General features: G+C 41.6%; 1 protein-coding gene across 2 annotated transcripts in view; it reads left to right on the top strand.

The window, feature by feature from the left end:
• Positions 1–217: 217 nt before the first annotated feature.
• The window catches only part of TAF3 (TATA-box binding protein associated factor 3), a gene marked incomplete at its 5' end in the record, with an annotated part of 151,475 nt that continues 135,920 nt past the window's right edge, over positions 218–15,772 (top strand). For both annotated transcript variants that reach the window (XM_082450561.1, XM_082450562.1), the window contains 2 exons: positions 218–383; positions 5,000–5,242. In XM_082450561.1, the coding sequence (XP_082306687.1) occupies positions 218–383; positions 5,000–5,242 (409 nt within the window). The remainder of the gene's footprint in view (positions 384–4,999; positions 5,243–15,772) is intronic.

Raw genomic sequence — 15,772 nt, forward strand, 5'->3', positions numbered from 1 at the left:
GGCGACCATCCAGCGGGAGGCGGAGCGAGTCCAAAATGGCGGCTCTCAGGCTGGCGCGCTCCGTGCTGCTGAGGCTTTGAGGTGGTCGCCGGGGGTCGGGGGGGACGATTTCCCCGCCGCGGGGGCCCTAGAGGATGAATCAGGGGCTCTTCTAAGGTTAGGCGGCGGGGGTGGAGAGAAGTGGCAGCAAGGACTGCGGTGGAGTCCACGGAGCGGGATGTGCGAGAGTTACTCCAGGTCGTTGTTGAGGGTCTCGGTGGCGCAGATCTGCCAGGCGCTGGGCTGGGACTCGGTGCAACTGAGCGCCTGCCACCTCCTCACGGACGTGCTGCAGCGCTACCTGCAGCAGCTGGGACGGGGCTGCCACCGGTACTCTGAGCTGTGTGAGTACCGGGCTGGGTGCGGGAGGGCTGCCTCTGGCCAGTCACGGGTGACACCTCCGCGTTCCCCTTCGCTCTCCCGGCGTCCAGGAGGTGTTGGTCCTTCACCCCCACCCCGCGATTGGGTGTCTTCTCGGCCCCTGACGCCCCTCCGCTTCCACTGTCCCTGGAAACTAGAGTCATCCCTTTGGTCCCTCTTCGTCAGCCGCTAACTTATCCCGCCCGTAGCCTGAGCCCTGTCCCCGCTCCCAGCTCCACAGCCTCTGCCCTCCTCTGTGATCTCATCATCGGTCTTAATCATCGTCTACTTGGGCTGCGCGTAGAACCACCTCCAGAATGTCTTACAGCCTCTGTTACTTTGGTCCTTTTCCTCCCTTGCCCGCAAACTACTACAACTAGTTGTCACAGGCGCTCCGTCTACCGGCCGTTTCTTACAAGCCTGGCCATTCTTCAGCTCCTGACAACACATACTCGTTGACAGCTCTGCTCCGTTAGGGACACTGCCTCTTCTTTACGTGCTCGTTTCATAGACAGCACCTCTGCTTACTCCTTCCCAAGGCCGACTTGGTCGGTTTCACTTCGATTAACTGTGGCTTACGTCTCCGCCACCCACTGATTTCCTCCTCGTCTATATTTTTGTGTCAGTGGTTGTCGAAGTGTGCTAGAGGGATCTTCGGCAATTTACAAGGCTCCCCAGGTAATCTGGGCTACAGTACATGGTTTTTAAGCGAATGTCTGGTAGTACCTATAGCTGGTGGCATTTACTAAGTAGAAGCAACACATCATCTCATTGATGGGAAGTCTGTGTGTGTGGAGGGGGAACTACCCCTCATTTAAGTTTCGGGGCATTATTTTTCAGGTGTTAAGCTGGAAAACTGGGTGAAGTGTTTCATAGGATATTTTTTGTTAAAGAGGTTGCTCCACTGAAAAGTTGAGACCCATGAATACACTTTACTTCTTAGGCCCCAAATTCCAGTCCAGCGCCATAGCGCTGCCAGAATAATCTGTTAATCTCTCCGTCATGCAAATCTGGTTGTGTCATTCTCAGAAATATTTCAGTTGGTTACAGGCTGAAAAATCTAAGCTCTCAAGCAGCACACACTTCCCTTTGTGAGCCAGCATTTTTCTTATCTTCTGCCATTCTGTCATCCTAAATCTGCAACCATGCTGAGCTACCTGCCTTTTCCGAAACACTTTAAGCCATCCGTTCCTGCCTGCGTGCTGTTTCCTAGCGTGTCCTTCGCCCCCTGGTCCACCAGTAGTACGACTTCTAGTTTGAGATTCACTTATCACTTGCTTTAGCAAACTCGTGATACCTGTTCTCATAATTCTGTGCATATTTCTGCTATGTTATTGAACACCTTGTTTTGTAATCATCTGTGTATATCTCTCACCCTCCCCTCTCCCCTCCCCAGGAGACAAATTTATTATATTTGTATTCTGTAACCTAGTACAGTGCCATAATAGAATAGGCACCCAGGAAGTATTTGTTGAATAAATAAGGGAACTGATAATCCACCACCACAATAACTATTTAGTCATTTCACCTTTTGAGTTTTAAAAATGTGTATTTTTAGACAGCTTGATTTCATGGATACTTCTAATCTGAATTTGGAACTGCTGAGTAGCTCTCATTCATCTTGATCTTAAAAGTACACCACCAGCACACCACTCTCTGCTTTTGCTTCTCTTCCCTCCCTCCTCCCTTCTGGTGCTTGAGTATACTGTTACAGCATGCATAGTCCAGGTTATATTTTTGCTACCAAGTTCCCTAAATGAGGACAGATGTTCTGTACCTTTAGGTAATCAGAATAACCCTGAATACATAGTGACCGTTCCTGCCTTATACATGGAACCAGACAGGTGCTGGCACTCCAAGCAACCAGGTATTCTAGAGTCATCGGGCGATCCCTGTTTTGTGTTAATGTGAACCTCGATAATTACCCAATTTCTGTAATGATTTTCTTGCTTTTAGTGAGAATACGATGATCGGGTTCATTATTCTCCATTGTGGTTTGGTGACTTTTTGAAAATGCTAATTCCTGGTATACTTATTAGTCATAGACTTTTTTTTTTTTTAACATCTTTATTGGAGCACAATTGCTCCACAGTGGTGTGCTAGCTTCTGCTTCACAACAAAGTGAATCAGTTATACACATACACATGCTCCCATATCTCCTGCCTCCCGCATCTCCCTCCCTCCCTCCCTCCCACCCTCCCCATCCCACCCCTCCAGGTGGTCACAAAACACAGAGCTGATCTCCCTGCGCTATGCAGTTGCCTCCCACCAGCTATCCATTTTACATTTGGCAGTGTATATATGTCCATGCCACTCTCTCACTTTGTCACATCTCACCCTTCCCCCTCCCCACGTCCTCAAGTCTATTCTCCAGTAGGTCTGAGTCTTTACTCCCATCCCACCACTAGGTTCTTCATGACCTTTTTTTTTTTTTTCCTTTTTAGTCATAGACTTTTAAATATTCTTTTCTCTACACTATTCTTATTTTAAACCAGAATTCTGTAACATCAGGTCACCACTATGCAATCTTGTATTCTGTTTCTTTATTTCCTTTGTCTTTCTGACACACGTTTATTGAGCACCACTTATGATCTGAGTTCTGTGCTGCGTGTTGGAGACATAGGATTACTTAGGCACAGTCCCTGCCCGTAAGGTGTGTAAAAGGGTGTCGAAATGTCAGTAAAAACAAACTGATGGTATTTGTTCCTTTTTAAAAACACGCTCTAAAGTTAAAGCAAGTATCAGAAGTTACTATCAATTCAACAAATAATGCATTTGAAAAATTCCCTAAGATAACGATTTGCCAAAGCATTCAGGGGCAGAAGTTTCTGTATGCATTGTATTATACATTAAATAATGTGTGTGTACACTGAAAGCAGTGCACGGTATAGGTATAGGCAGTAAATGCAAAAGGAATACAGTGAAGGAGAGACACATGCACACTCTGGGTTCCAGGGCAGGATTCACTGGAAAGATGAGATTTGAGTTGAGCCATGAAGCAAGGTTGTATAATGTAGGGAGCGTGCCAGGTAGAGAAAAGCATAACCTGAGATAACCAAGTGGGAGTAAGTGAGGCGGCCAGCTTGGCATATGTAACCAGTTCATTTGGAAGGTGCTAGAGGAAAACGTTAAATGGAGCGAAATCAGCTTGGGGAGGGACTTAACAGAGAAATTACAACGTGGTAGGAAACACTGCATACTCTTACGGAGGGGGATTGCGTGATGAAAGTGAGGCTTCGAGACAATTGAGCTGTTGGTTAAGTGCAAGAGAAGCGCAAGTGGGGAGACTTGAAACTAGGCTGAGACAGTGAGAGTAGGAAGAGGGAGAAAGGAAAAATTCTGAAAGCCGGGACCCAAAAGGGTGCAGGGGGAGCACCGGAAGGTCTTGGGTTGAAATTGCAAAAATGTGGAAAGAATTCAAGAGGACCACATTTTTAAGATTGAGAAAAGAATATTGCTTTTAATAAGAATCAGAGAGTTGAAATGCCTGTCTGTCATTAAGGGAAAGAATGAGTATTCATTTTATTTATCCTCTCTTTTTTCTACGTCAAAGAAGTAACCCATACTTGTATAAAAATTCAGACTACAAAATCTTTGAAGTTAGAAACGAGTCTCCTGCTTCAACTCTGCCCTTCCCCTGTTCTGCAGCTTTCAGCCCCATAAACTGTTACAGTTGGATGTATATCCTTCCAGAAGTTTCCTTGTGTGGGTGTGAGCCAACATGTGTCTGATTTTTATGAACTTTGGATTATTCTTTTCCATTTTACATCATGATTTAATTTCAGACAAACTGAGTTTGGCATGATCATAGGAGATTATACTTAAAAAAAAATAAGCTATTTATTGGAAATCTGGAACTGGAATTTTCATAGAAGTTTTAAAAGATGTAGAGACCTTAAGTTCTGCTAAGAGCAGGCAGAGGAGAAACTTCCTTTTGTAAAGAGAATCTCACTATATCTAATGTTTTATCATTTTATCTCTACCCATTTTATATGGTGTCTTCTAAATACATTTAAAATTTATATATAAATTACCTTTATGGTCTAAGCTCTTTCAGCACATTTTCTTGGATTTAAAAAATTGATTCAGTGGTATAATTCATTCAACAAATGTTTATGGAGTGCCAACTATATGCCAACCACTGTTGTAGTTTCCAGAGTTGTATCACTGAGCAGTAGAGAAAATGGAATGGACATTTACCTAGCTCAGCGTTCTATCAATACTTATTTGATAAAATATAATAATAGTAACATTTTCGGGCATTTACTTTGTGTCAGCCACTGTTCCAGGTGCTGTTGACCATCTATAAGTTACTTTTGACATTAGTTCTGTCCTGGCTGATTGTTAGTATGAATTGTCTGTGGTGTTCTGGTTGGTTGTCAGATCATATTTAAAATTGACTTTCAGAGTCATCTTTCTAATATTTAAACAATATGATGTTCTATTGAAAATCTATTCAATTCTTTCCATAACTGGGTCTTAAGTTATAGTATATTTGATTCTGAGCTGCATATTTACCTGATACTTTTTTCTTCATATTCTAAAAAATATTCATGGAATTTGCTTAAAATAATTTGCTTTGCTTTTGACTTTGTTTCAGATGGCCGGACAGACCCAATTTTGGATGATGTTGGTGAAGCTTTCCAACTCATGGGGGTTAGTCTTCATGAACTAGAAGACTACATCCACAACATTGAACCTGTCACTTTCCCACATCAAATTCCTTCATTTCCTGTTAGCAAGAACAACGTACTTCAGTTTCCTCAACCCGGAAGTAAAGATGCAGAGGAAAGAAAAGAATACATCCCTGATTACATGCCACCCATTGTGTCTTCTCAAGAAGGTTTGTGGGGTTTTTTGTTTGTTTCTCGCTCATATATTTGTAACTATTTTAACGGGTTTTTAATCTTCTTAGATTTCCTAACAGAATTACATAAAAAGTTATGCTAACATATAAATTCTAGAAATGCAGTAAAAATATTGTAATACTACTTACAAATTATTCTAACCTTTAAGCCAACAAACTTGCAGCGGGCCTCACCAGGCAGACCCATGGAATCCAGGGTATATCTGATGAGGCTTTGATTTCCTTTGTAAATTTTAAGTAGGGGAGAACAGAATGTGACCACAGAGAGAAGTCTGTCAAAGATGTATTATATGAGAATGGGATATTAAGTAAATGAGAAAGCCTTTGAAACATAAAGAAAATTGGGGTAGCTCTCCCCTTTCCCCCCTTATTATAAATGTGAGTTGGATAATACTGGAAACAGTGAGTGAGTGAACATTCACTAATATTATGCAGATTTATCTATTTATCTGTTTTGTTTTGTTTTGTTTTGTTTTTGACTGCGCTGTGTGGCTTGTGGGATCTTAGTTCCCCGACCAAGGATTGAACCTGGGCCATCAGCAGTGAGAGTGTGCTATCTGCATTTTTACGATGAGTAGAAATGTTTATGTTTGGTCATATAGAATTTTTACTGTAAAATAATACCTAATCAGGCACAGTAGTCAATCCATGCAGAGTTCCTTTTTTCCTGCATGATTTTACATGTTAATCATTTAGGTTCACTAAGATTCTAAAGAGATACATAGTAATTTGTGGTCTTTAACACAGGTACAGAATATTTTTTCTTGTTAAAAAATGGAAAAGCTGAAATTTCTTTCTTTTTTAAAATTCTAAAGCCATAGATGTGCTTCAGGATAATGCCAATGATGGCAGAAATAACTTTCTAACCTTTTTATTGATGTACAGTTCGGTGGTATTAAGTACATTCACATTGTTACGCTACCAACACCACTGTTCATCTCCAGAACTTTTTAACCTCCAACTCTGTAACCATTAAACAATAACTCCTCATCCCCTTAGCCCCTGGCAGCCACCATTCTATTTTCTGTCTATGAATTTGACGACTCTAAGTACTTCATATAAGTGGAATCTTACTTATCTTGTGTCTGGCTTACTTTACTCAGCATAATGTCTTCAAGATTCATCTATGTTGTAGCAGGTGTCAGAATTTCTCTCCTTTTTAAGGCGGAATGATACCTCATTGTACGTATTAAACCACATTTTGTTTATCTATTCACTTGGTGGTGGATACTTGGGTTGTTTCTACCTTTTGGGTGTTGCAAATAATACTGCTATGAACGTTGCAAATACCTGATTCCCTGCTTTTCAGTTCTTTGGGGTCTATACTCAGAAGAGGAATTGCTGTATCATATGGTAATTCTATATTTAATTGTTTGAGGAACAGCTATACTGTTTCCACAGTGGCTGCACCTTTTTTCCTTCCCACCAGCAATTCCCGAGGGTCCCAGTTTCTTGTGGTTCATTTCTTCTAATCTCCAATTGCACTTTAATAGCATTTTGAAGTGTTAACTTACTTGTTTCAGAGACTAGCTTTAGACATGAAATAAGTTGTTTTACAGTCTGTGTGTCAGTGTTTCCTCATCTGAAAAACTGGATGAAAACTGGCCCTAAGTTGTAGAGATTTATCCTGGGTTGGTGCGTGGCCATCAGACACGCTGGGTCTCGGGGCAGCAGGCCCTCTACTGAACAGTGCTGGTGCTGTAATCAAATGTGCTGAGGTGAAGTGCTGTGTTCGTGCTTGGTGATAGGCACCATGGGTGTGGAAAGAACTCGCTGTAACCTTTTGGAAAGTTGTCATAGCTTTCTGATTTGAGTCCCTTAGAAAAAGACTCTGCTTGACAGCTTAGCACTTTTCTGCTTAAAGTTCTTAGAGATTTAATCCTGACTGAAGGCAGCAATCAGTTTCACCAGTAAATGTGATACAAAGGGTGCCTTCAGTAAATGTTCTTGAACTCAATTCAAGTAAACGTTGTTTATAGGATCTTGCCTGTAGAGGTTCCTTGTTTCTCCTTTTCTGGCCTAATGGTACATGAACAGCAGGACTTGGAAATCTTCACATGCATCTCGGTCATCCCCAGCTTTCCTTAGTAGCTGCTAAAAATCTGTCTCCTCCCCGGCTTTGAATTTATTTGTATTTGTAGCCTTTATTACCTTGGAGGAAATCTTACTGTTTGTAGCTCCCTATGTAAAGTCATCTCTTTAAACCCCTCATTCCCCAATGTCAATGTTTTTGATCATAGAAACTTATATTTGTTACAGCATCTCTAAGCATATATTTATTTACTTTAAAAATATAACAAATACGTTTCAATATTAAAATTATCAAAGGAGGGTTTCTTGGGCAGAGGCCTGGTAGTAGCTGTATTGAAAAGAACTCCATTTTCTCGTATAAACAGGTCGTGACTATCAAGTAGGCCTGGAATGTCCTTCTTTGCTGTTGTCATTGGATGTGATTTATTCAGCATCCTGGACCTCTTCATGAAAGTAGTGCTAAGTCAGTCCGTGATGTGTCCTCTTGTACTTTAAGAATAATCTTTGTATGGCTCTGAAATTTTTAGCTGAAAGGCCACTTAGAAGTACACAAAATTTGGAATTGTGCTAAGAAAACATGAATGGTAATCAAATGCTGGGGGGAAACTGAAGGCGTTACATAGGAGGAAACTAAAGGAAAGGCACTGTATATAACTGACACATCAGTGATCTCAGAAGGATATGAGTTTTATGTCAGTGGGTTAGACAGTGGTAATGTGTAACGGCCAAGACTTATGTTCATTATCAGCTGGCGTGTGATTCAGTCGGAACTACTATCTTCCCCATGTAGAAAGTTTTAGTCCATTTTCTCGGTGCGCTTTGGAGGTTTCTAAATCTGTTTTGTAGTTTTCATTTCATTCTGTCTCTTGTTACACCTCCTGTTTAATAGTTATATTGTTTAATTTTTTTCTAGTCTTTTTGAAAATTTGAATTCATATTTGATTAATCTCAGTTCCTGGGTCACGCACAGGTTCATCTCTGGTCCATGCATGGCCTGCATTTATTCATTTAGAGAGTTATTTAATTATTTTTAACAATGTAATAAGCCCTAATGAGCTCATTACTCAAAACCAAGGCTAGGACTTTGATTATAATCTACGCTTAACCCTTTTGTTTCATTTTTATGGCACAGTGAAATTCTCTCCAAGTGATACGGTTATCATGTTTAAATACTGCCAAGGAAATGTAACTGAGATAGTAGATTTATGCTGGGTAGTGAAGGAAGTATGAAAAACAATTCAGTGATTTTAGCTAGTGACTTCTGTCTGAAATTACAGTAGTAAATTTTTCAGTTTCTCTTCTGGATTATTTGAAGCAAAAGAAGAATCTTATTTCAAGTTTTCTTCAATAAAAATTATAAACATTTTAAGAGGAGAATAATGTAAGCCTTGACCACTTCTCTTTTCAGCTAACACTTAGGGATTTTCTAGGAGCAGAGGTATTGCTGATTCATACGATATGCTTATGGTTCATAAGGATGTAGTAATGATAGGCAGTACAGTAAGATGCTTATCAAAAACTTTTCCCCTTATTCATGGAAAAGGACATAAAATACAGTCCTGTGGTTACCATTTTTTAATATAGCCACACAAGTCAACTTAATGAGTCATTTACAACCTGATGTCTTTTTTTCCACAGGCACAGCATGTTAGAAAGTATCTAGTATTCCGGTTAGTGGTGTGCAGTGTGGTACAGACGTGAACAGCTTTGATAATAACACCTGTTCACCAAGCTTTTTATTTTGTTTTCATTTTCCTAAGAGCCATGGACATGGTCATACTTTGGTCATAACATTTTGTTCACAAAGTACTGTCATGGGACTACCCTCTTATCAATCCTTTGACTTGGTTCTCGTCACAAAAGCGTGTGAATGTCTTCTCCACACACAGCAGTCTGTCATCTGGTGGGGGTGGAAGCGTAGAAGGCCTGAAGGAGCAGCGGGCTGTAGTAGAAGAAGCTTGGGCTTCGTGGAGCTGTTCAGACGTGACTCAACTAGTTACTGAGTTTACAGTCTCACCAAGTCACTTTACTTTTCCGAACTTCATATCCATCATCCATAGGATAGGTATAATAATACCTGCCACGTGAGTGATGGTGAGGACTAAGTGAGAGATTTTGTAAGACATTTATATAGAATAGTACGGTGCTGAACGCATAGGACACGTAACAATCAATGTCCCATCTCTCTTCTTTTTTTTTTCTTTTTTAAATAAATTTATTTATTTATTTATTTTGGGCTGTGTTGGGTCTTTGTTGCTGTGCACAGGCTTTCTGTAGTTGCAGTGAGCGGGAGCTACTCTTCGTTGCAGTGCGCGGGCTTCTCATTGCAGTAGCTTCTCTTGTTGCAGAGCACGGGCTCTAGGCATGTGGGCTTCAGTAGGTAGGTGTGGCATGGGGGCTCAGTAGTGTGGCTCATGGGCTTAGTTGCTCCGCGGCATGTGGGATCTTCCCGAACCAGGGCTCGAACCTGTGTCCCCTGCATTGATAGGCGGATTCTTAACCACTGTGCTGCCAGGGAAGTCCTGCTTCCTCACTCTTGAGGAATTTCCTTTTCGCTTGAAAGACAATATACATTTGTGAAGTGACTTGACAATAAGAATAAATCTAAAACAACATTAATCACATGCTTAGGGCTGAGGGAACACAAACTTAACAGCTGGGCTGGGGTGCGTGCTTGATGGAGAAGCTCTCTGATTGTCAGCCCTGTGAAGATGGTGTGGGAGGAGATGAAGTAGAAGGCATTCCTGCCCGTTGTATCTGATTACATGTTTACAAGTGAGACCTGTTTGAAGTATTTTATAAATGCACGTCTTGCATAGACTATTACAGTTGTGATGGCCGGTACCCAGTGTGTTTTACCAAGAACATTCTCCCGCCAGCCTGCCATATGTATTTTCAGATTCACAACAGTAACAAATTTTTCTTCCCTGTTTTGTTGTGCTGAGGAATGCGTGAAAAATAGCATTCTCTGCCAAAGTCATTGTTTGGTTCTCAGAGTGTGTTCAGTAGTGTTCAGGTGGTCTGTTGATCTGTCCATAATATTTGAGAAAGAAAAAATAAATAGAAACCATTTACTCTGCTTTATTTATTGCAGAAACTTACCAACGTCAACCTAGCAAACTTGGTAAAGATACTGTGATGTTGCTACTTTTAGGGTTTTTATTTCTAAAATATTTTAAATTAACTTTATTTTTTAGAATAGTTTTAGGTTTACAGAAAAATTGAGAATATAGTACAGAGGGTCCCCTTATATCCTGTACCCAGTTTCCCATAGTTTTAGTATGTTATATTTAGTATGGGATGTTTGTTATAGTTAATGAACCAATGTCAATACGTTATTATTAACTAAAGCCCATTATTTTTAGTTTTTACCTAATATCCTTTTTCTGTTCCAGGATCCCATCCAGGATACTCATTACTTTAGTTGTCCTGTCTTAGGCTCCTGTTGGCTGTGACAGTTTCTCAGACTTTCCCTGTTTCTGATGACCTTGACAGTTTTGAGAAGTATTGGTCAGATATATTATAGATGCCCTTCTGTTGGAATTTGTCTGAGGCTTTTCTCATGATCGGACTGGAGTTATGAGTTTTGGGGGAGGAAGACCACAGAAGTAAAGTGCCATTTTCATCACATCATATTAGGGGGACATCCTATCAACGTGATTGATCAGTATTGATGTTGACCTTGGTCACCTGGCCGAGGTAGTGTTTCTCAGGTTTCTCCACTGTAAAGATACCCTCTTTCCTGCTTCCCACACTGTCATCTTTGGAAAGAATTCCTTATACCTAGCCCACAGTTAAGGAGCAGGGAGTTACACGCCCCCTCTTTGAAGGTGGAGTATTTCCACCTTCAAATTAAACTCTTCTCCAGAAACTATTTGAAATTCTTCTCAGTTTGTCTCTTCTCCCCCAGGGCTTATATTATGAAGCTCTTTTATTTATTTGTTTGTTTGTTTATTTATTTATTAAGTATTGTTTTGTGTGTAGTTTTTTAAAAAAATATTTATTTTTTTTATTATTTATATTTTATTTTATTTCGCTGCGTTGGGTCTTCGTTGCTGCGCACGGGTTTTCTCTAGTTGCAGTGATTGGGGCTACTCTTCATTGCGGAGCTCCAGGCACGCGGGCTTCAGTAGTTGTGACACGGGGGCTCAGTAGTTGTGGCTCACGGGCCCTAGAGCGCAGGCTCAGTAGCTGTGGTGCACGGGCTTAGTTGCTCTGCAGCATGTGGGATCTTCTGGGCCGGGGATCGAACCCGTGTCCCCTGCATTGGCAGGCAGATTCTTAACCACTGCGCCACCAGGGAAGTTCTATTTATTTATTTATTTGACTGCACTGGATCTTACTTGCGGCACGCAGGACTTCTGTGGCCGCGTGCGGGATCTTAGTTTTGGCATGCGGTATCTAGTTCCCTGACCAGTGATTGAACCGGGTACCCTGCATTGGGAGCACGGAGTCTTAACCACTGAACCATGAGGGAAGTCACTATGAAGCTCTTTTAAAAGGTAAACATTTACAGGTTCAAAATAATTAACAAAAGTAACACAAGCGTGTTGAAAAAAAAAAAAAGAAATATTGCCTAAGTATATTCAGTATAAAACGAAAGGTCCTCCTCATTTTCCTCGTACTCCCATTCACCATGAATAACCTTGTTTAAAGTATGAATCCTTCTAGATCTTTTAATAGGAAGTGTTTTGACTCCTTAGACTCAAGGATATGTGTCTATTTCAATCCCTACTATTTATTTCTCAAGCTACTGCCATCTGACTTCTCCCTCCATCCTTTTCTTGAAGCAACTCTCACTGAGATCCCAAGTACTGCCTAATTGGTTGACTTAAAGGAAATTTTTATCCTTACTGATCTGTTTTTTTCTGGGGGTGTGGGTATAGCTTAGTGAATTATTATAAAGAAAATACTTTTTAACCATCTCCCAGTTCAATACATAAAACTTTACCAACCACCCCAGAGCCCTCCACATGGCCAGCCCCTCTTCCCTCCCTCCACTGTCCTCACTTTATAGCACATACTGCTTTGCTTTTCTTTATAGTTCTGTCAGTCAAACATGTATCTCTAGATACTTTAATTTCTTTTCATAGCCCCTCTTTTTACTTCACATGTCTTTTAAAGTTTCTTTTAATCTACAGATCCTCCCTGTAATTCCCTGCCCCCACCAAATCCCTCTTTTTCCTTACGATGTATTCGTTGAGGAACCTGGGTGGTTGGACTTATAGGATTTCCCAGTCTGGATTTTGCTGACTGTGTACTCATGGTGCAGCACAATGTGTTTCTTGGAAATTGGCAGCAAGAATCTGAGGATTGATCAGTACCTCTGGCAAGATAGATGCAGGGTCATGTTCCTTCATCAGGAGGCAAATAATGTCTGGTTTTCACTCTTTTTTTTCTTTGGCTGTGTTGGGTCTTCGTTGCTGCACACAGGCTTTCTCTAGTTGCAGCGAGCGGGGGCTACTCTTTGTTGTGGAGCTCGGGCTTCTCATTGCAGTGGCTTCTCTTGTTGCAGAGCATGGGCTCTAGCCACGTGGGCTTCAGCAGTTGTGGCACGCGGGCTCAGTAGCTGTGGCTCACGGGCTCTAGAGCGCAGGCTCAGTAGTTGTGGCACAGGGGCTTAGTTGCTCCGTGGCATGTGGGATCTTCCCGGACCAGGGATCCATGTGGGATCTTTCTGGACCAGAGATCGAACCTGTGTGCCCTGCATTGGCAGGTGGATTCTTTTTTTTTTTTAACATCTTTATTGGAGTATAATTGCTTTACAGTGTTGTGTTAGTTTCCTCTGTATAACAAAGTGACTCAGCTATACATATACATATATCCCCATATCCCCTCCCTCTTGTGTCTCCCTCCCACCCTCCCTATTCCACCCCTCTAGGTGGTCACCACCTAGAGGGGTGGGATTGGCAGGCAGATTCTTAACCACTGTGCCACCAGGGAAGTCCCTGGTTTTCACTCTTTTTGATACTAGGAGTTTCAGTGCTCAGTGCCTAGATCTGTTCATTCGTTGGGGTCACAAGGTACTGATATTCTATCATTTTGCTTTTATCTCATTCTTTAACTGGAATAATTTTATAAAGAAATCCTTTCCTTCATCCACTGTTTAGTTACTTAGTTCATACAGCAAAAGCAGGATAAATGCTTGGTTCTTTCATTTTATCTCCCTAGTATTTAAGATAATGAATTGGTTCCTTGTCATTCATAGGTGACTAATTATTTTTTTTTAAATATATCATTATGAACTCATAGATTTAAAGATATTTGTTAGGTTTCTTTCATTACAATTCTTACCCTTATTGCAAACCAGATCTTCCCATCTTTTGGCCAGTGGAGGCTCCTTCTGTCTGGCTTCCGAATCCTTTTGACATGATGCTAGTGGTCTCTGACGGTGCCCTTGCTACCTGGTGTCTTACAGTGCCCTAGCTCATCGTGTATATTCTTGTGCCACACTCGGAATCAGTCACTTTTCCAAGAAAGCCTTGGCTTCTTGGGAAATGGCATTTCCAGTTCACAGTCTGGGCAGTTGGGGTGCTTACTACAACTGGGTTGTCATTGTTCCTAGGCAATAACTAAATAAATATCTATATCATGTATATACATACAGATGTGTGTGAATACATAGACAGTTAGACAGACAGATAATAGATAGGTGACCTCAGGAGTTTATGCAGATATTTCCAATTCAAATTCATGACTCTAGGTGTTTTGCTTTTCACGTTACATCAGTAAATACTTTTGTCTCTAACAAGAATTCTGGTTCCCAGGGATAAAAAGAAGATGATAGAATTAGAACATTCCATAATTACTCATTTGCCATATCCTAGATTACACGTACAGTGTTAAAACCGTCATTTATGATTCATGAAACAGGTAAAAAATTTTTTTTTTGCTTATGCTATCCTATTACTCCTCACCCCCAGTTTTCTATGATTGTACCTTGTCAGACCATATAGCTACTTTCTTGAGTTCTGTTACATCTTTTGAGTTTTCCTAATTTTGATTTATGCTCTTTCATGTCTTCTAGACCATCTTCAAATAGAACATTACAGTTTTCATCTGTTTTTTGAGTATGTGTTTCTCGTGTACTTCCATTGTCTGTAGGGGTGTTATTTTGGTATTTCATCTCCTTTTTCTTATAGAAATTGTGCAGGTGAGTGTAGGTTTTCTGAACATCTGGAAGGAAGTTGAGGGTGGTTTTTCTAGCTTTACGTGCTCCGTCTTCTGCTGTTGCTGTGTAATGTGCAGACATAGCTTGCTTTCTGAGATTTTCTGTCTCATTTTCTTCCAGCACTTGTATCTGGATCTTCTCTTTCCTTCTTGCCAGCTTGCTTTTCCTTTTCTCCTCGGCTATGACTCCAGGCCCAGCAAGTTTCTTCTCAGTGGGCTCTGTCCTGGGCAGAGGAGCCAAGGGTCAGGTTTGAAAGCTCAGGGGGCTTGACCCTTCTGCCCTCTACATCAATCCCCCCCACCCCACTTCCCCTGGCCCCTGGAAGTGGTCAGACCTTCCCAGCCTCAGCCCCTCCTCTCGTGTGGCCTGCCTGGCTGGCAGTCAGGACCTGCTGGGGTTTTAAGGCTCTCCTTTTTCAGGAGAATCTTCTTTCAGTCTCCCCGTTGCTTCTCACCGTTTGCCCTGGCAGATGGGTAGTACTCAGGGCTCGTGGCTCTTGGTGGTTGGTCCTCACCCTCTGTGTTTTGGTGTCGAGGGGTGTACTTTGTCACCTCATTATAGTAGTTGCTCTATTTTTATGTGGCAATTTGGGAAGATCCCCAAGCTGCACTGCCACTAAAGCCACTTTCTCCTAGGATTCCCTTTATTGGGCCTTCTTGCTGCATTGGTCACTGTTGGGCTCCCCTTGAAACTCCTTTTCTTCAGTGACATCGTCCTCTCTTAGTTCTTTTTATGTGACTAGTTCACTCTCTGTGCTTCCCATGGGCTCATCTCCCGTGGCTCTTCTACCTCCAGGATGTTGATGCTCCCAAAATTGTATCCTTGACCTGCTGCTTCCCACACTGTGCAGCGTTTCAGTGTGTGATCTTCTCTACTCTCCTGGTCTCACCTGTCATCTGGATACTGATGAGTCCCCAAATTGTCCCCTCATACCACACCTTTGAGATTCTATATCCAGGCGTCAAGCGGCCATTTCCGCATTTCCCATAGGTACCTCACATTGGCACGTCAAGGGCTACACACAGTATCTCACCCTTGATGACCTGTGTTATCTGTTTCTGTTGGTGGCACCATCTGATACCCAGCCGCTCAAGCTAGACGTGTGAGCGTTGTCTTTGGCCCCTCCGCTCACTCTGCTCCTTCAGTCCCATAACCAATTCTGCTAATTTTCTTTCCTAAAAATTTCTAAAACACTACCCCCAAATTCCCTTTGTTTAAACCTTTATCTCTCTCCTGAACTGTCCTTATCTTCCACGATAAGCTGCTAAATAAAAGTTAAGTCTATCCCATAGTGTAAAACACCT

Source organism: Balaenoptera physalus (genome assembly GCF_965194825.1).
Source record: "Balaenoptera physalus genome assembly, chromosome: 2".
NCBI classification, from domain to species: domain Eukaryota; kingdom Metazoa; phylum Chordata; class Mammalia; order Artiodactyla; family Balaenopteridae; genus Balaenoptera; species Balaenoptera physalus.